The following is a 21,571-nucleotide window of genomic DNA, read 5'->3' as shown; positions in this document are numbered from 1 at the left end:
GAGCAGATTATCCGAGAGGCTGGGCTCTATGAGGAGAATTGTGGCACCAGTATTGGTGGAAGGTCTATTAACAATCTCCGTTATACGGATGACACAACCCTGCTTGCTGAAACTGAGGAGGACCTCATGCACTTTCTCCGAAGGGTCAAGGACTGCAGCCTTCATTATGGACTAAGGCTCAATGTCAAGAAGACAAAGATTCTCGCCACTGGACCAATTGGCAGCATCAGGATGGATGACGAAGAGATTGAGAGTGTTCACAGCTTCAGTTTGCTCGGCTCCACAGTCAACACTCTTGGCACCAGCAGTCAGGAAATCAAAAAGCATATCGCGATGGGAAAGTCTGCTGTTAGGGACCTCTCTAAAGTACTCAGGAGCAACAGTGTCTCTCTGGAGACTAAGGTGCGCCGGATACAGGCCATGGTATTTGCAATCGCTTGTTATGCATCAGAGAGTTGGACAATGACTAGGGAGGACAGAAAGAGAGTGGATGCTTTTGAGCTGTGGTGCTGGAGAAGGGTACTGAATGTACCCTGGACTGCCAGGAAAACAAACAGATTTATCTTGGAGAGGATTAAACCAAGCTACTCCTTGGAGGCAAGGATTCTGGGGCTTCATCTGACATACTTTGGACATGTTGCCAGGAGGGACGGGTCCTTGGAGAGGGACATCATGCTTGGGAGGGTTGAGGGACAACGCAGGAGGGGAAGACCTTCTTTGAGATGGATTGATTCGGTGACTGGGGTAATCGGGATGGGTGTGTCAGAGGCGGTGCGGTTGGCGCAGGATAGAGCAGGGTTTAGGGCTGTTGTGCATAGGGTCGCTATGAGTCGGAAACGACTCGATGGCACATAACAACAACAACAACATAGGAAACTTACAAAGTAGAACCAGGTATGCACTTGTATATATATGTGGTATTCTAGACTGATTTAGTCTTACATTCCCCCTCTATTCTTTATATTCACTTTATTTTTTTTCAAGATGAGGAGAAAAGCTCCTCTGTGGTAGATGTCTGGGAGCTGGGCACAGGTGTAAACACAGCAAGCCTGGCTACGCGTCTGCACCTCTGCTTCCCGTCGGCAGCGCCAGCTGTTCTGCAGTCGAAGGCTAGGAACGTCTTCTATCAGTTATGTCCACATTCCTCATCTTTGCTTTGGACTAAGGCATATAGATCACTTTGGATCTGTAAGATTCACTGCCCTTCTGAGAAATGCCAGGAACAAAGGTAGAGAAGTCAGAAGGGAGCTATCCCTGATAGTGACCCTAGAGTGCAACCTTGGAAGGGACTTTCCCCTGTAGGCATGTCTGAGCTCTGACCTCACCACTAAATGGTCCAGAATGACTTTTGAAAAGGGTAAAGCTGGAATTGCCTTTCTGCAGAGGAATCTGGGTAGCTAAACAAGAGCCTAAGTCAAGGAAAACCTAAGAAAGATGGGGAAAGGTTTAAGAATCATTGTTGAGTATCACCAAGGTGCCTTCTAGGGGAAGGCAGTGTATGACAGCAGAGTTAAGAACTCAGGCATTGAAGTCAAGCAAACAAAGATTCAAGTCCCTATTCTGTCATTTCCTAGCTCTCTAGTTTAGGTAAACTGACCTCTCTGTCCCCCAGTTTCTTCCATAAAATAGAGCCTGCTGATAATTGTCCTTGTTCCATAGTCCTGTTGAAAAGATTAAAATGAGTCACATGTGAAGGGCATAGTAGCTGACATAGAAAAAGTTCATAACAAATGATAGCTGTCCATCAGTGTCACTGTCCTCACTATCAACATCTCTGCCACCACCCTTAATATGTCATCCCAGCTACAGAGCCTCTCTAAGGGGCCCTCCCAGCCAGTGCAGGAAAACCCTGCACCATCCATGGCCCCGCCGTTCTTTCTGGCACTGTGTTGACTTCTATATTGCTAGGAATCTATTGTGTTCAGGCACATGTTTGCAAATGACAGATCATTAAGGAAGCATTCGAGGAACTGGGGCAAATCAATAGAGAGAACAAATGACAGAAATCCCCACCACACGTTCCCATTGTTGTTGCTGGTGCGGGAAGATGCTCCGATGTTGGATTTGTGTGTTTGTTTTTATGCTAGTTCTATTAAATCAGTTTGCAGCCTGAAGAATGTTTCCAGACAAAGAAAGACACATGTGCTGGTGAAGGGAGACCTGAAACAGCTGTTGGCTTCAGACAGGTCCCTGAACGTGACAGTCGGTGCTGATGCTAATGCTTCATTTTTGCCCTTTACACGGATTTTTTTTTTTTCGCTGAGAGTATGGAGTATCACACCTGTTTTCCTCTCTGCAGGACTGAATTCTGCACAAAACCTATTAGGTTTTGTAACTTGGCAGGTTTTCTACAGTACCTGCTGCAGACAGACCTTTTGTGTGAACACACATGCACACACATGTATAATACACAGTTGTGCACACATCCGCCTTCCCCTCTTAACAAAGCAGCTCTTTCCCCTGAGCATCAGCTGGAAATGACCCCAAGAATAGTGGTGTCTCAGCTCTGAAGGGTATTCAGTTAAAGCAAGTGTCAGAGAGTCCAGGTGTAGGAATCAGGTGGGTTTGGGGTTGAGTCACAGCTCTAGCTCATCCTGCCTTGGTAAAGTTGGCTACATAGCTTAATCTCTCCAAGCCTTGATTTTTCTTATCTTCATTGTGGTCCAATAATAACTAATGATCCGCCTCATGGAGGTATAAATTTTGTGAGAGACAATCTATGTAAAACTCTTCACCCAGTGCCTGGCATGTAAGTACTTGATATATGATCAGGTCTTATTCTTACACTCCTCCATGCCTTTGCCTTCACTTTAACATATACCCACATTCCTCACAGCTCACAGACAAATCTCTGATGCCCCTTGAGCAAGATTAGCTCAAATCATGCTATGACTTTGACACAAATGAGACCAAATATTCAGTAGCCACAGTGGCATCAGAGCCTGAGAGACCACAACCCAGAAGCAAGTCTAGAGAGTCAAGGACACAAGATGACCTCTCTGTTAACCAAGTTAAGGAGCTAAGACTTGACCACATCCTTCAGAAACCCTTCCTCCATGCCTCCCTTCCCTCTTGCAGCCTTCTTACTGAAGGCAGTTCCGCAGGAGCTGTGTGATAGAGCAGAATCAACACTGGAATCTCCGTCCTCTAAACTATTCTGTGACTTTGGGCCTCAGTTTCTTAAAAAAGAGACAGTGTGTCTGACATGGCTCTTAGTTCTGCCGTTTTCTAGCTCTGTGATTTTAGACGGGTTATTTGATCCCCCAGGTTTCATTTTCTTCACCTACAAAAACATGGCCATACAGCTTATTTTGTAAAAAAAAAAGTCATTAAAAATTCATTGCTCTGGAGTTGGAACTGACTGCTGGCTGGTACTCTAGTTGGGCTTCCAAAGTTGTAAATTAGCCAGGAGGAGATTGCTCATGTCTCTCCTGTGGGGCCAGTGGTGGATTCTAAGCACTGGAGAGAGCTGGTCTTGTAAGTTAGCAGTATAGCGCCTCAGCGACATCTCCAGAGTTCCCTTTGTGAGGGGAAGATTGAAATAAATAATCACAATTAATAAAATAAAATAGACTCTATAAAGAATGTTGTTGTTGTTGTTGTATACCATCGAGGCGGAACTGACCCATCATTGACCCTCTGGTGGTGTTTCACATGGGAGGAGATTGCCCATCTTTCTCCTGCAGAGCAGCTGGTAGACTCGAACTGTGTGCCTTTGGGATTGCAGCACAGCTTCTTGTCACTTGACCCCCAGAGTTCTTCTAAATATGGAAGCAATATGCATCTTGTTCTGTGATGGACCGAGATGAACACGCTCCATTGTCCCTCCCTCCAGCACCAGAAGCGTAAACTCCCTTGAAGAAGATATCTCACGCCGCTCATCCTGTGTTCTTCCACACACCACTGAAATGAGGCCACTGGCTGTGACCCGCGCAGTGGACCAGCAGACCTCATACACCCAACACTGACCTGAGCCACATGGGCTCTTGGTCTGCAGCTGGTAGCAGTGAGCCCTTGTGCAAAAACGGAACACATTGCTATCTATCCAGACTGTGGCTCAATCCAGAGGCATCATCCAGCCAAAATCCTCTGCCAAATTGGCAAGTGAATCACAGGATTCCTGGGGAGCATTTGCCACCTGACTGGCAGCCCCAGAGAGCCACAGAGCTGCTGCCTTGGCTAGGACATCCCTGCTGAACTCTCAGCCCAGTTGGAAAACAAGAATGTCCTTGGAACTTCTCAGTCAAGGCAGCCTACCCCTGTGGGTGGTTGTATCCAGTAGTCCACAGTCTCTGAGACCATGTGGCCAATGTGAGCCAGTGAGCCAGGCCCCCCTGCCTGCCAGGCCTGCTCACTGCCCTGTGCCCACACTCCCAGCAAAACACCCTGCCTGTCCCCCTTCAGCAGGGCACAAAGGCATTGTTAATGGACCGTGGCAGTCTCATTTGTAGACTCTATTCATCCGGCAGCCAAGAATGATCTGTCCTGATGCTCCCTCTCTCCCCTCACCCGCCCTTTCTTTCCCCCCACCCCTCCCCCTGCCTTTAGCCTGGAGAGTGATTTGTCTGTGTTATGGGTAGACCTGACAAACCATTCCACATTAGCAGCCGAGATGTTGTTTGAAATGGGAAAATTGCTGGCAAACTGCTCCATTAGCGGTTCCAGTAACAAATACTCTGCTCCCCCAATGAAGATGAGATCGCAGTGGCACAAATTAATACGACTGTCTCTCCTACTCTGCAGCGGGGATTATTCTTAGAGATGAATGGGTTGTCCCAGCTAGAATGTGCATCTGCTGGATGTAGCCTGAGAGGAGGCAGGGCCTCCCCTCTATGGCTTGTGCTCCACCACCACCCTGACACACACTCTGTGTCCTCTCAGCTGAGGCTTTGGGGAGCATCCTCACCCCATGGGGAGGTGATGCACAGATCCATACCTTAGAGAGAAGGAAGATGGATGAGGATGGGATGCGGAGGGCTCAGCCTGGGCAACCGCACATTCATCACCTCTAACCGAGGGCCCACCTCCCCCGCAGGCTGCTTCTCACCACACCTGTTCTGGCGATGAGAAGTCATTTGAGGAATGAAAGACTAGAGAACAGAAATGCTCACTCAGTCCCCTTGGGTCCATCTCTTCTAAGGAAGTGTTGGACGCCAGGCCTGCAGAATAACTTACTCATTTCAGAGAAATAGGGGAGACAGCATTTCAGGAAGCTCCAGTAATAGCCCATGGATATGGTCCAGCCTGAGACCTTGGAGTCTCTAGGATATTAGGGAGCAGTTTGATGAATGTCAGGCTGGTGGGGCTCAAGACTTGAAGGCTGTTTCTCCACCATATGAGTCCTGGGCATTTCCTGCTGTAGTGCCCCATTAGTAATATGGCTGGGTACTCAGCTGAAGGGCACCTGATCCTATGACGTGTGGGCATGGTCAGCCCATAGTCCACCTCTTCCTACTCTTCCTTCTCTTTGTCCTTTTGGGTTTCTGGACTTCTGCTTGGTTATTGTCCGAGGATTTTTCTAAAGATGGTATCTGCCTCCAAAGGATATTTTTAATAAGCAGGTATTACGAGTCCTCAAGAAGAAGGCATTTTTTTATAGCTTTCCTCAAGAACACTTAGACTTTTGGATGGGTTCTCTCTATAACAGAACACGAGCTGATCAGCTGCTGTGTCTCCTCCACCCAGCACCCACACCATGTGATGAGAGGGTCCATCTTATCCTAATGCTAGAGAAAGTCGTAAACGTTCTCTAGGTGCTTGTGGACGAGTGCCTGACCAACTGACTCTTCTTTGCTCTGTTTCCTAGACGCCTGGAACAAAACTCTATCAAGTCCATCCCTGCAGGAGCTTTCACCCAGTACAAGAAACTGAAGCGCATGTGAGTTTCCCCAGGGGAGAAAAGGGAACATGGGTGTGTGTGTTGGGGGGGGGGGTGTTGGTAATATGCAATGTGTAGTGTCACTGCATGTCTTCTGAAAGTTCTGTTTCAGACCTGGAATGCTCTCCCAGGGTTATGAGAGAAGATTCAGAAATATTCTGTTGTGGTTGTGACATATGTCGACTTAGGCATGTAGAACTAAGGACTTAAATGTGCAAAACGCAGGAAAGTGAAATGTCTGTGTGGGAGACGGAGGTGAATTGGCCTAAACAACCAATATCATCCTTTTTATCGTCCCTTGACTTTGGGAGTTTCAGTAGAGATTTGTCAGTGTTCCAGCATTTATCTGCACCAGTGTTATCAACAGCCTTACAACCAAGCATACATTCACTTAACAAATATGTGCTGACTATCTCTCATCTATTGCGTGGAAGTTGCTGTGCCAGGACCTCTGGATGTAACAGTGAACAAACACAAAATCTGTTCCCCTGGAGCTTAGATCTGATGGGGAGAACACAGAAAATAAGCCAATAAATATTCAAGTGATAAGTCCTGGAAAAGTTAAACAAAGGAAGGAAAGACGACGGAGAGTAATGGTGGGCTGACATTTGAGGCTGACCTGAGTGAAAAGAACAGATGACGAGGATCTCCTAGAGAAGAGCGTCCCAGTCAGTGACAAGAGCAGACTCAATGTCCTGGAGGTGTTTGTGAAATGGTTAAGGGGGCGGTGTGAGTAGAGCGAATGAAGGGAATAGTGGGAGGTGTTGTATTGGGGTCTTAAGTGGGTAGATCAGGCAGGACTTTCAGACCATGATACAGAATTTTAGATTATATTCTAACTGATATAAAAAGCCTAAGAGTGTTTTCATTCTCCTAAATATATGATTTGTTGTGGTTGTTATGTATTGTCAAGTTAGAATTGACCCATAGCTGACAGCCGGTGGGTTTTCAGAGGCAGTTAATCGCATGGGAGGAGATTATCTATCCTTCTCCCATGGAGCAGCTGATGAATTCGAACCATGAGCCTTCAGGATTGCAGTGCAGCTTCTTACCACTAGACCACCAGAGCTGTCTACTACTAGAGTTATCTCCAGCTCGCTCATTAGCACTGTAACAGTTGTCATTACCAGCATTACATCACACCAATACCTGGTGACAAAACACTGTTATAAGTTCCTTACTGCAGCGTCCGCTAACAGCATTATTGCTGTAACGTCCTTCCCACAGCAGCCAATGATGGCACTGTGGCGTCAGCGCCCTCATCTCCATCTTCATGATGATGTCATCTTCATCCTTCCTTATTGCAAAGTGACCCCGAGTAGTGCTCTGAGTCATTTGGAGCTGGGTGCTCTGAAGGCAGGCTAGACTAGTTCATAAATGGCTCCACTGTTGCTCACATAGAATTTGGAGTATTACTCTGCTCCCATCCTAGGGAAGAAATCATTTCTTAGAGGCCAGTAAGCAAGACGCTGTTTCCATTCTACTCGCCTGCTTTCTACCACCTCCTACAAAGGAAAGAGAGATGCTGGTAGACATTTGCATAGACCCAGCCCTGTGTATTACTTCCACCTCAGGCTAATTCTAGGGTTTCCCTTGACGAGGAGAGTCTACATTTAAAGAGGTTAAGTATCTCCCAATTCCTTTCATGTTAAAAATAAACATCTGAGTGAAACAGTGGCATTGGTAGGCTTTCCCCTCAGATCTCAGGAAGCCAACTTCCTATCTCCCTGGAAATCCAAACCAAACAAGATTTTCTCCTGGTGCAATTCCAGAAATGGAAACCAGCGTAATGAGCCAGCCTTAAGCATGTGCTTCTCCCCTCCCCTTGGCAACATTCCTGCTGGAGGAGCTGTATAAATATAGGCCTTAATATTTAAAACCTTAGGCCATTAATCTCACTGTGTCCCTTCTCCAGCTCACTCTTCAAGTCCCCCCTTCAATTCATTTTTAAAGCCCAGCTTGATTATGCAGCCAGATAGTAATTTCAGTGAAAAATGACAAGTTCAGTCACTGCCCCAACCTATATCTCTTGCATGATTTAAGTTACTGCTCTAATTTTTTGTGAAGTCCAGGTAATTTAAAGCTTGCCTATGTTTTACTGTCCTTTCTCCATCCTATTGGACTCACCATGATGCAGGCATTCAAAATTCATAAGACCTTCTCTGTCAGGACCTGGAAAGTGAATTTAATTTTTGATCACTCCTGATGCTACTGATATTTATTATGATGCCCTCCCCCCCCCACACCCCAAAGGAATGGTAATGAGAAAGACAGAACACTCAAAAAAATTTTTTCAATAAACAGAAGTTAAGAAACCCAAATAGAAGATAGAAGAAGGAAAGACCCAGGTGAGAGTGGATTTTAAAACCCTGAGTTTGAATTCCTAGATGTATTTGCCCAGTTAACCTCTAATATCTTATAGAAAGGCATTTTCATTGACTATGACAAACTCCTATTTCAATCTTAACTTAAAAAGAAAAAAAAGCATCAAAACAAAACAAAAAGCTTTACCTGAATGAACGGTGTTGTCCCCACCTATTCTTAGTGTTACCTTAGTATAAAAAAAAATAGTGTAAAATAGAAGAGCCATTTATAGTGAGGGCAGAAGACAAGGACAAGACCTCGAAGTTCTTCAGGGTTGGTTAGGTGGTAGGCACTGGCATCTGGAGACTATATCTGTGTTGTTGACCAGTGTGGGGGGTGAGAGTCCTTTCATTTGCATGATCTTACTTAGAGCAATTTTCCTTAAGCTCTACTTCCTATAATCTCACACAAGCCACCCAATTAACACATTGTCTGTCCTGCCTAGCCCTTAAAGGCACTTGGATTTGCAATCTCTCTTCTGCACAATATAAAAAGGCTAGTTTCTCTTGGTCATCTAGGGGACTAAGGTGAGTTTCAAAATCAGTCAAATTCTAAAACAATGGCCTAAGTCTGGCTCGGGAAGCTGGAGATTTATTAAATATGATGATCCCAGCCACCCACCCTTACCTATCAACCCAGCTTTTCTGGGAGTGCATTGTAATAAGCCCACTAGTAAGATATGAGAGAAGGAAGTGGTGGTTCAGTGGTAACATTCTCATCTTCAGTGCAGGCCAGGGCTCTACTCTGAGCTAAGGCATCTCATGTGCAGGTACCAGCTGTCTCTCCAGGGACCCCTGTGTGTTTCTATGATGCTAAAAAGATTTCAGCAGAGCTTCCAGGCCGGGGAGCACTGGTGGTCCTCTGGATATGGCTGCTAACCAGAAGGTCAGCAAGTGAACTACTCTACAGAAGAAGCTGGGTCTGTTCACTTCTATAAAAATTTACAGCCTTGGAAATTCAGTGGGTGGTTCTGCTCTGTCCTATAAAGTCACTGTGAGCTGGAATCAACCAGATGAAAGGGAAGTTTTGGCTTGTTTTGAGTTTTTGGTTTGGGTTGGTTTTGTTTTTTTTTAAATGAAATGGCTTATTCTCATCTAATGGACTAGGAAGAAAGAGACCTTCTGAGCAAATAAACCTTTGAAAACCCTGTGTTGTTGCTGTGTTACAACTCATAGGCATACTGCGTACAACAGATCAGTACCTTGTCCTGTCCTGCACCATCATCACCTTCTCAGCGGTGCATTGTCAGGTCTAAAGGTCTTCCTTACCATTCCTGATCTTCCACCTTTCCTAGTCTGATGTCTTTTTCACTCTCCGGTCTCTGCTGTGGAGATGCCATGAGTTGACACCACAGCAGTTAAAAAGAACTATGATATTTGAGAACCACTGGTCAAGACTACCCAGAACATCTGGGGTTATTTTTAGGACTGCCCTTTGTAAACTGGAGAAGCCCAATTGGAGATCAGCGGGCAGCCCAGGTGTTCCTCTGGCCTGCCTTCTTGCCTTCTGCATCCACTCCAGCAAACCAGTGGCAGAGCCCAGAGCTAAGGATCAAGAGACTCTAGAAGTCTATTTATTCCCCGAAGAACTATGCAATTCACTTGTGTCTCCAGACCCTTTGCCTCTGAGGGCTGTTGCTACCTCCCTGTAGTGTTGAGAATTAAGACTAAATGTCAACTAAGAGTTGGCTCTCAGCTCATCTGTGACATCACCAATTCCCACTCCCAATTGTGTCCACATCCCACTTCATGCTGTAGGAAGAGGCAAGTCAGAAAGTCTAGTTGTGGACAGAGAACCAGTTTCCCTTCAGAGGGATAAAGCAGTGAGTTTCCACCTCTTGCATGCACATTGTACAAGCAAAGGAAAGGTTGCCTCAGGCTCTTGCCCTGGTGACATACCCAGTTGCACGTTGTGTCCCTAACCTAAAGGCCACATCTCTGTGGTGGTTCAAATCCCTCAGCACCTCCAAAAGAGAAAGGTGAGCACCTCTCCCATGTAATTTACAGTGTCAGAGACCCAGTGAGGGTCAGCTATGCGTCCGTTCTCTCGATGACAGTAAGTAAGTGAGCAAGGCTCTTGAAAAGACCGGCGCACTTACCTGAGAGGCCTTCCTTGGCAGCTATGCTGCAGGCCAGTGAGATTAGGATAATACTAGGGCATTTGCTTGTTAAGACCCTTGTACAAAAATGGAAAGCTGAAGGAAAGCCCGGTGTAAGCTGATGAGTTTGTGAGCACAGTGTGGATTTGTGTGAGGCGATCTCACCAGCTAAAGGGATAAACTTGACAGCTGTTCCTAAGAAGCCTGAACCCGTGAAGTATCTTTCAACCACAGTCATGGGAAACTGGGTGAGAGTGGAGCAGAGGCCAGGCAAAGGTTGTCACATAGCCCTTTAGAAGGCTATTAGGAGAAGGTGGGAAAGGCCCCAGGAGCTGCCCACAGCACGTGCTTAAGAGACTAGGGGTCTGGGGAGACTCGAGGGGTGGCTAAATGCTGGCTTATTGGCGGCAGTAGCTCCAGAATCTGCGTAGATGTGCTTTCTTTTCAATATCCCCTCATCTCCTCCTTGTTGACCCTTCAAGACCTCAGCTCTCCATCTTCTGCTCAAAAGCAAAGACCAATTGATTTATTCTGCTAAATAAAAGAGAACAGAGAGGTCAGCTGAGGCTGTAAATTGGAGCTCCCTCCTGCCAGAGACAGAAGCCCAGAGGCCAGCCTTGAGCTAATGACTCTGAGAGCAAGAATTCCCCTCAGTAAAGGGCCATCCGCCAGGGTCGGGCACCCTGTTTTCAGAAGCTGTGGGCTGCTGGGGAGGGGTCAGAGTGGGAGAAAGCCCCTCAGCCAGGTCAGCTGTCCTGGATAGGTTTCCAGGAGGACTCTAACACAGAGCTTCTCTCTCTACTTCATTTTCCTAAAGCCCCTAGCCTCACTGCCTGGGGCTTGCTCCTGTGAGGGCAGCACTGCCAGACAAATCCACGTCTCAAAGGTGTCCGCAGAGCATGTCATGATGTGCTTACGTCACATAGCCCAGAGGATGCACCAAGCCAGACACCCAGCCAGTCACTGTCCAAAACCTCTGCTCGGGTCAGAGAAGGAAAAGCCCCTGGGGAGGTGAAGTGACTCAGGACTTTCAGGGAGAAAAAGAAATTTTTGCTGAGGCGTGTGCTTCATTTAGCTACTTAAAGGAATCTTAGCTTGTAGTGGGGCGAGGTAGGTTCCTACTGCACTGATGCCTTTAATTGCTTGGTAACTAGATCTAGAAGGGCCACTGTACACTGTTGTGCTGGTTAAAGGCTTGGCTACTAAACAAGGACTTGGTACATTGAAGCCAGCAGCCACTCTGCAACAGAAAGGTGGAGCAGTGTGTTTCTGTGGGGATTTATAGCATTTGAACTCACCCTGTGGCATTCTGCTTCCAGAGAGATTGATGATGTTACGCACTATGAAATCAGAACTGACTCATAGCTGACCCTCCTGCAGGATTTCAGAGGCAGTAAAGTCACAGAGGAGGAGATTGCTTCTCTTTCTGCAGTGGAACAGCTGGTGAATGTGAACTGTGTGCCTTTGAGTTGACAGTGCAACTCCTTACCACTAAGCAAGAAAAATCCAAGGAGCACAACTCTAGTCTGACACACACAGGATCTCTAAGTCAGAACAGGCTCAACAGCAGTACATTTAATGTGACTCAGAGAGGAAGCCCCAGTGATGTTGTCCATAGCAAGCTGAACTGTTGACCCAAGGCTGCACGTCTCCAGTGCTGTGAACCTGCCAGCAGATCCCTGGGAGATGGATGGGCAGGCTCCTCCCATTGCGATACCCGGGCTGGGAAACCCACCGGAAGGTGATTGGCAGTCAGAATTGACTCGATAGCCATGAGTTGAGTTGAAGTTCAAATCTAACTGGAATGAACCCAGTTTTCTGCTTACATAGTGAAGACTCGCACACTCATGAGCACGGATCAAGGTCTAGACACTACAGAAGAGTGTTCTTTGAAAACCAAGAAATGTGATACGAGTGCAATGTGTTAGTATTGTCTTGAGGCAGTTAAACAATGTTCCTTTGCAGTATGAATAAATAAATTTATTCGCCAATTATTTTCTCGAATTTTATATGCCTGAATTGCTCAATTTTCATAAAGATCTGTGACCTTTGCTCCTCAAACTTTCCCTTTCACGTTTCAGAGACATCAGCAAGAACCAGATCTCGGACATCGCTCCAGATGCCTTTCAGGGCCTGAAATCGCTCACGTCACTGTAAGTGTGGAGCCAAACCACACGAGGGGTGGGCTAGGGACAGGCATGTCTGCATTTTTCAAGAGGTGTTTATCAAAGCTTTATGGTCCCTTACACACTTGTGCCAATCTGGTAAAAGAAACAAATATTTCTTTGGGCCAAATTGATCTGGGGAATATTTCTACAACCCAAATGCATTATTTTTATTGATTAAGTGCCCGGCAGCTTTCCCAGTTATTGGCTTCTAATTCGAATGCATCTTCCGCTCTCACTGCACTCCCGCTCGCACCCCACGTGCTACAGTGTACTGTCTCCTGGGAGAACGGGAAGAGAGAATTGTAATATGTGTTGATTATTGACGGGCCTATTTCCTCCCCATTTCTGTGCCTTTATCAAGGAGGAAGCTAACTTTCTTCCCCTGGTTTTCAGGCTTTGTTCTTGGACAAACTTTCTCTCTGTGAGTCTAAGAAAGTATCTACTCGCTATTATAACTCTGCCTTTCTTTGATTTTGAAAGCTCTTAGGCTGTGCACAGTCCCCAACAGAGTCCCACCAGGCCGGGAAAATGTGGGGTTTTGTCCTGATTGGCAAAGGATAGGCAAGATTCCTATCTGTTGTTCAGAGGCTTGTTGTGAGCCATAGTCCCCTCAGCGGCACATAACAACTCTCAGTAAGTCATAGTATGACAGAGAGAATGTCACTTGATTCTTTGATGGATGTTTCCTCACAGGCAAAGGACAATGATAGTCTCCCCTGCCTAGCAGACATTCTAGTAGAGAAGAAATGGAATCATGATGGCTATGATTACAATGGGAACAATAAGTGGCACCATTTACTGAGCACTTGATGTCCCTGAGGGGTTGCTAACTAGAAGTTTGACAGTTCAAGTCCACCTCAGTGTCTCAGAAGGCAGGTTTGATGATCGACTTTGCAAAATCAGCCTCTAAAAACCTAGCATGCATAGTTCTACTCTGACACAGATGGGCTTGCTGGGCGTCAGTGCTGGCTCCCTGGCAGCTGGTGTTTTTGTTTATAGAGCACTTACTGTTACCATGTATTGTTCAAGAGTCTTGCAGCTTTAATTCTCACAGCGATCATCTAATGAAGACTCAATGTCTACTTTAGAGGGAAAAAAAAATACCCAATTTTTTTTCCAGAGATTGGATAACCTAAACTCTAAAGTGATAGAAATTTTATTCTGTCTTTATCCTAACTAATACCCTGACACATAAGTATTGTGAAAAGAAAAAACAAAATATTTGCTGAATATAGTTTGTCCAGGGTCCATAGTTACAAATATGAGAGGCCATATTTGGGCGCAGGAACCCACCGTCTTGATCTTCATGATATGCTGTTCCAGAAGATAATGTGAAATGAGTAACATAGGGAACAGAAGTGCCATCAATTGATGTTATATATTTTCATCTGGTCGCTTGCCCACGTAGGAAGCAGCAAGGACACCTCGATGGCCACACCTCATGCAATTTGTTTGCATCATTTCTGTGTTGGAAGATAGCAAGAGATACACTTTTGCCCCACCTGCCCTGTACCATTGGGAAAGGGTGGAGCACAGGACAGGGAAAGCCTCTGGTTTAGCTGCTGCCTGCTGCTTGCAGAGTAAATTAGTTTCATTTATCGAATAGAACATCTGGCTGGGATATCAAAGCCAGGATTGTGTGTGAGATTAGTGTCTGCTTATTGTGTTGAAGATCACAGAGGAGAAGGGAGGGGCTGCCTGCTCCCAGAATCCTCTCCCTACCCCCTCCCTCCCGTTCCCCTTGTCTCTTTTCCTGCTGCCAGGGATTGGGGACAGCATGGGACATTGAAGTGTTTCCTGTCTTGTAGGAAAAGGCATTTCAATTCTGATAGCCAGTCATGAAATTGACATGCCATGGCCAATTCTGAATTATAGCGAGACCTTGTTTATAGAAAGTGCCTCTCACCCTCAATGTATTCCTTTGTCCATTAAACAGATGCCTGTGAGGCTCTGAGAATAGGATAGACACTGAGAATATTTCCATGAGCTAGCAAGGCAGAAATCTTGATCTTGTAGAGTTTACAATTGAACATAAACACACCCAATCTAAGACAGGAGCGAAGAGTTGGACAGCCTTTATTCCACATCTGAGTTCATTCATTTATCCATCTCTTTGAGAAGGAGTCACTGGGTTAGCTTCTGTTCCTTTCTAGGCTCTGTATGTGCATTATGATGATCAGTGGTAGAACTTTCTCCTTTCATGAGAGAGACCCAGGTTCGATTCCTGGCCAATGCCTTTCAAGTGTAGCCACCAGCTGTCTGTCACTGTGTTGTTGTGATGCTTCAGTGAAAGTCAGCAGGGCTTCCTGACTTAGATGGACTAGAAAGAAAGGCCAGGCAGCCCGCCTCCAACAGACATCTGATGAAAACCCTGAGGGCCACAGTGCTCATGAGCCTCACGGTGAACCGTGGGGGTGGCACAGCAGGGTGTTTCATTCTGTTGGGAGCAGGCATGCCGTGAGTTGGGACAGGCTCCATGACAGCTAAAAACAACACAATGCGACATAGTGACAAGTGTTCTGAAGAAATGAAGCTGACAAGTAGGGTGGCAAGGGTGAGAAACTTCAACTGGCATGTTCAGGGAAAGACGCTTGAACTCAACTTTTGAGTCAGGGAGAACTCAGGCAAAGAAAGAGTAGAAAAGGTTAGACAGGTCTGCACTCAGCCAATGTGAGGTGCACACACAGGTGGGCGAGCTTCGGGTCCCTTCAGCCCGTCAGAGAGTGGCCGTTACCCCTGAGGCTGGGAAGGGATGGGTGCTGAGAAAACCCTTCCCACCAAGGCCAGCCTCACCGCACCACCAACGGCTGACGAGCAGACAGACAGTGACATTACTACATTTGGCACAGTGAGTGGTGGGACATTAATATGAATTACAAATGGGAGCCTGAGCCATCGTGCTGACTTTTATTTAGTCATTAATTTGTTGAAACATTAATGAAACACACCCGCAAGCTGAGGGAGCTGCTCACTCTTCACTCCCAACGGCGCCTGGAAAGGGGGGGGTTTCGTTTATCGCTCCATTTCCTCATCCTAATATTTTGCCTCCTCAAAGAAGCATAATTGCCTGGATTTGCAATCCGAGCGGGAATTGAATATTGCATTCACGCAGGGCACTTTGGGGACCAAGAGGGGGCTTTCAAAAGCAAAACAAACAAAAAGCCTTAGCCTCACCCCCTCCATTTCAGAGGAGGCTAAAACAGCAAAGTCTGTTCTATGGATGAGAGCAGGGCAAGGCCTGAGTCCCCTCAGCTTCTGTCTCAAGACCAGCCAGGCACTGAGACCACTGGTGGCAGACACCCCATAGACTTCCTCCCCAGAGCTTACAGCAGCCAGTCATCAATTAACTGACCTGTGGGTGAGAGACAGCAGGCTGGAGGAGACAGTATGTCTGAAAGCGAGAGCAGTACCCGGCTTCTTGAATACCTAGTATCCAAAGAACAGAAACAGCAGTGGGGAGCAGAGGGTGCCGTCCTTCCACACAGTAGTTCTTTGCATCCACATTCTTCCTTGGCTCCACATCCGCTGGACCATCTGGATATGACCTCAAATGTCCAAAGCCCTGTCTCAATAGATGATTAAGGAACCCAGCCCAGAAACTCCTGGGATATTCCTGGTACTAAAAAGAAGCATTCTATAGGCTAGCTCAGTCTGATCAATACCACTGAAATCTAGAAGATACAAGGCCAACCAGCTTCGCACACATCTTATTTCTTACTAGGGTGTGAGTTATATTAGCAGCTCACGGAGTCACCACAAAGGGGCTGATTCTTCCCATTGTGGATTATTGATTGGGCCAGGCTGCCCAGGAGTGAAGCAGGAGGCAGCCTGTTTCTCCTTGCCGCCTGCCCTCCAGCCTCTGGTGGCACTTCTTGACTGTCTCACTGAATCCCAGGATCTCAGGAGAAGAGATTGGCTGAGAGCCAAGGCCATTGGTGGAGCCACGCACCCACTGTGCCCTACAAAGGCAGCTTCATACACCAGGACTGCAGAAGGGAGGCATTGGGATGGGAAGGTGCCCTCCTGAGCTGCTGTCTCCACATCCCCCAACCCCCACCCTACATGAACAGTTAGCCAAGATGATGACCTTCTACAGGAGTGGGTTCCGGTGACCTCACACCAGTGCTGACCAGTGTCTCCTGCTTTCTTTCAGGGTGCTCTACGGAAACAAGATCACTGAGATTGCCAAGGGACTCTTTGACGGGCTCGTGTCCCTACAGCTGCTGTGAGTAGGAAGCTTGGCACTGTTTGTGTCACTTGGACTGCTTGCAGGCTCTGTCCTGGGCAATGCTCTAGAGAGTTCCTTTGGTTTGATGTTCTCGAATAGGAAAAGATCATTCTGAACTGTCTCCCACTCACTTCCACTACCTCATATATATATATATATATATCCCTTGGTAGAAGGACAACCAAAGAGTTGCTCAAAGCAACAGTCAAGGTCAGCATGAACAAACCTAATGATCCAGCTGAGGATGCGGGGTTCAGGCATGACTAACAAACCTTAACGCTAGAAATTAGGAAGAGTTAAACCCTATAAGGGGAAGCATCTTGCAGGAATGTGCTAGGAGTTTAGGGAAACTGATATGTCCTCACACCAAATTTCAGTCTGAAAGCTGAAACAAAGTGGTTGATAGATATATGACCTTGAATGTGGACTGCTGGTGGGAACATAATTAGAGAGGAGAGTAATCAGTCACTGAGGTGACTATCTTGGGTAAGATATGGCTGGGGGGGAGGGCTTATTAGATTTAGAGGAAGATTTGTTGCCTTGAATTTTAAGCTCTGATATTTATTTACATTTATTTCATTCTGGTCATTTGAGCTTAAATGTTTGAGGAAGATAATTGAACTCTGATGTGGAGAGGCAAGAGAGGGAATTGAGCTCATATTAAACTGTAAGAGTCTGTGGCTGGGGAGAGAGTTCAGTCTCGCTTGTGTTGGGCAGCTACTGGGGGCTGGGGGCAGTGTACATGTGACCCCAGGTAGGTGACTGCTATGTTTCCTGTTGGTACCTGTGAAGTTTCCTGTTGGTTTGATCCTGTGTATCTTCTGAGCAGAGAAGAACACCAAGTCTCAGAGAGGTAAATGATTGACCCTAAGTCACACAGCAAAATAAATGTAGATGTGGATGTAGAATTTAGATGGTCCTGTGATTCAGAGCATGCCCAGGTCTCAGGACAGCACATGAGGTGCATTTTAAAAGGTTTTAAAAAAACAACAAATTATGATGAGCTTTAGTTTCTCAGTGCTGCTCTAATAGACATATCACAAGTGGATAGTTGTAAAGACCAGAACTGTATTTTCTCCTAGCTTAAGAGGCTGGAAGTTAAAGTAAAGGGCTTAACGTCAAAGTTCTAGGTAAAGGGACTGTCTCTATTGTCTCTGGGGGATGATCTCTTTCAATGTATGACAGCTCAACCTTTGTTGGTTGCTTAACAAGCTTCATGTGTCATATATCTTCCTCTTAATTTTCTTTCTTCCTCTGCTTTATATCTCAGAGGTGAGTAGATTTAAGATCCACCAACACACATGTGGCCTCATTAATATAACACAGAAATCCATGATCCCATATGTGACTCGCACAGGTATAAGGGTTAGAATTTCAACACATTTTCACTCTTTCATTGTCACTGACTCAGACCTAACTCATAACTCACCCTCTCGTGGGTTTCAGAGGCTGTGAAATGCTTGGGAAGTCATTACCCATGTTTGTTCTGTGGAACCATTGGTTGATTCGAACTGCGAGAGAGGCATGGCCTTTGGGTAAGCAGAGTACCTCTTCCTGGGTTACACCAGCAGAGCTCCCTCAACATAGTCTGTTGTTTTTGTTATTGTGTACCATCGAGTTGGAACTATAGCTGACCTTTCAGCAGGTTTTCAGAGGCAGTAAATAGCATGGGAGGAGATTGTCCATCATTCTTCCACGGAGCCACTGGTAGATTCAAACTGCATGCCTTGGGATTGAGGCACACATTCTTACCACTAGGTCATCAGAGCTCCTTTCAGCATACGTTAGGAGGACACAGTTCAATAGACAACAATGTGCACCTGCATATGGAGAAGAGGGGTGTGTCTATGTTTTTTTAAAATCTCCCCTAGACCACAGGCAGTGAGAAAGGGCCCAGGGCCACCCCACTTCCCAGGCACAGCCAAGAGAGTGTGCATGGTGAGTTTGTAGGCCCTGTCCTATGGATTGTCAATCTGAGTCTCCAGAATTGGGTGAGAGGTTTGGGAAAAAGAAAGAAAAAGAAAGGAATGGGGGTGGGTGAAGACAGTCTATCAGAGTTATCTCAGAGACTTTTAGAGAAAGACTTCTTGTGAGGAGCCTGCTTCATTACCTGACTTTACCTGGACTGATGGAAGGCAGAACCCAGTCCATTACCCAGCACTTGATCTGTACTCAAATTTACAGCCTTTCATCCCCAACCAACCTCTAGTAATTGACCTTTGCTTGGATTGGCTGGGAGGAGCCCTGGTAATGTAGTGCATTATATGTTGGCTAAAAAGAGTTGCAGATTTAGAAGCTGGACATAAGGTCACTATGACAGCAGCGAGCTTCGTAGGAGTTTTTTATACTATAAAATAAACATTTATTTCTTGAAGTCTATGAAGCTATTTCTTTATTTAACTTAGTATTTTTCAATGTAAAAGTGCCCGAGATTGTGAGAATGGCACAGGATAGGACAAGGTTCAGAGTGATGGTTTATAAGGTTGCTATGAGTCATACTCAACTCGACAGCATCTAACAACAACAACAGTGGTTTAGTGGCAATGAGTTGTGCTGCCAACGTAAAGGCATATGATTTAAATGCCCCAGTCACTCCATAAGAAAAAGATGGTCAGTCTCCTCTCTGCAGTTTATAGCCTCTGAAAGCCCACTGGACGGTCAGCTATGAGTCAGTTCTGACTCAACAGCACATAACAACAACAACAACATAGCAAATGATACACTATTCATAAGAGTACTGCTAATAAGAACTTGGTTGGAGAGGTTTGCATTGTCAGGGCACTCCACCTGGTAGCTGGTCTTTACCTGTACTAGTTAGGGTGTCTACCTTATAGCGGAAGAGTGCCCGAGAGTTGCCCTGAGAGAAAGCCGCTGGAAACTGCCCTGGTTGGCTCACTAGCACAGAGAAAGAGATTGGCTACTGCTTCAGGAACCTTCCCAAGCTCTACCCATATGCCTTTCCTTGACTGTGTCTCCTGATCTTGCATCCCAAAATGTATCCTGTTACTGCAGCATTGTGTGTAACCACGGTGAGTAGGAAGACTCCCACTGGGACTTCCTCCAGCCCTTCTCTTCCTCCATCTTCCTGTTTTGAGCCCCGGACAGATTTCCATCTGGCTTACAGCAAGGTGCTGGATGAGAAGGTGCTTGACAAGTTTCTAGCCAGCACACCCATTATAGCAGTGGTCAGGCTTGTTTCTTTGACGTTAAAGTGGGGTTGAGGGGGAAAATCTTACTCTTTTTCTCTGTGTCTCCCCCCCTTCTCTTGTCTCCACGCCGTCCCTCACTCTGGTTCTCTCCGCGTGCAGATTCCTGTACAAAGGTCCCAATCCTCAGTGGGCCTGTAAGGCTATTAGTTAGAATGACACGCCAGCACTCTGCAGGGAGCTGGGTGTTACACAGATGGTGTTCTTTGCTTGCAGCAAAGAAACTGTAAGTTATAACTGCGACCATAAGGCTAGTTAACTGTAGCTATTAATCCCCTGAAAGAAGAATAACAATAGCGTCCAGCCTTGAGGTAAATTGGGGCTAGTATGTTCCACTGGGCTGCATGAGTGTCCTTTTACAATCTACATGTCTGCGTGAGCACTGAGGAGGCTCAAAAGAGAGCATCTATGTGCCTAGCACATGGCTTAGCGTGTGGCAAAGACTCAACAAATAACCTATCTTTGAAAAGTGAAGCATGGCCCAGCTGCAAGCTGACAGCAGTCAGGCAGTTAGTAGAACAAACAAAACGTTGCAGGAGCTAGGAAAGTAACTCCTGTTCACAATCACCATTTTAAGCAGGTGAGATTGAACAGCTGGGGAGTGAAGACAAAGACCATCTCCCCTCTCTCAGGCCAGGATTTGACAGAACCCAGACAGGTGCTCTTTCTGGAAGGAACCAGCAACTCGGGCTTGGGTTGCTGTCATTGGTTTTTGACCTGCTGTTGAGCAATTGGAAATCGGGTCCTGATTAGATCTCATTTAGAGTTCAGTCTACTGTAGATTAGATTTCTCCTTGTTAGGCTGGAGACTCTCTGATAAGAAGGCTCTGATTAAAATACTCCACTAGTCTGGATAATTTCCTCTCCTTTGATATAAAGGCGTTCTGTGAGAAGTTTGTGTGTTTCTCTCTCTCACTCTCTATCTCTCTCTCTCTCTCTCTCTCTCTCTCTCTCTCTCTCTCTCTCTCTCTCTCTCGGGATCCAGTGCAGAACCAGAACCAAGCCCTCTGTGCCAAAGAGTGCTCCTGGACAATTCTTTTCTGGCTCTTGCCGTACTGCTGCCAGGAATTCAGCGAGGACTGTGTGATTAACTTACCCCGCAGATGGCTCCCCACCTCCCTGAACTTCTTTCTATCTCACCACTCACATGGCACTGTGTGTATGTGCACATGCCCAGCCCCCTGGCGGTGCACTTGGCATGTTCATAAGGGCAGATGGTGAACAATGATAGTAGAATATCTCAGACTTAGAGTTTCACAGAGCAAATGGGTCCCTATGGACAAACTGCCACAGTTGTGGGAGATGCCCCTCACCCTGACACCCTGTCTTATTGGAGTTTCACAAGAGCCGCTTCTTCAGTTAAAGTTCCAATGTCTTTGAGTTCAAAGGGACCTTAGGACTCTGAGCACAGGCACCCACCCAGCTGGTGTGAAAATTCCTCCATGTACCCAGACTAAGCTCCTGTCACCCACTTGCTGATGATTTCTGTGATAAGTTGTCACTGCACGGTTACAAGGTTAGAAAGCTCTTTCTTAGATTAAACCTCAAGAATGGCCTCTGGGAAACTCAGAATGAGTCTATTATCACTACCTTCAAATGTTTGACAAGAGCTAGTATGCTTCCCTGTAA

The 21,571-nt window shown here is 46.3% G+C and overlaps 1 protein-coding gene across 1 annotated transcript in view; it reads left to right on the top strand.

Annotated features, from left to right (window-relative positions):
* SLIT3 (slit homolog 3 (Drosophila)) overlaps positions 1-21,571 on the top strand; it is a 915,040-nt gene that overhangs the window by 752,745 nt on the left and 140,724 nt on the right. Inside the window, exons 10-12 of the mRNA XM_006884333.1 lie at positions 5,807-5,878; positions 12,422-12,493; positions 16,662-16,733. Coding sequence (XP_006884395.1) covers positions 5,807-5,878; positions 12,422-12,493; positions 16,662-16,733 — 216 coding nt within the window. The remainder of the gene's footprint in view (positions 1-5,806; positions 5,879-12,421; positions 12,494-16,661; positions 16,734-21,571) is intronic.

The sequence above is a fragment of the Elephantulus edwardii genome, unplaced genomic scaffold, assembly GCF_000299155.1.
Source record: "Elephantulus edwardii isolate Elephantulus edwardi_28Jun2011 unplaced genomic scaffold, EleEdw1.0 scaffold00033, whole genome shotgun sequence".
Lineage (NCBI taxonomy): Eukaryota > Metazoa > Chordata > Mammalia > Macroscelidea > Macroscelididae > Elephantulus > Elephantulus edwardii.
This window is presented reverse-complemented; position numbering and strand designations above follow the sequence as displayed.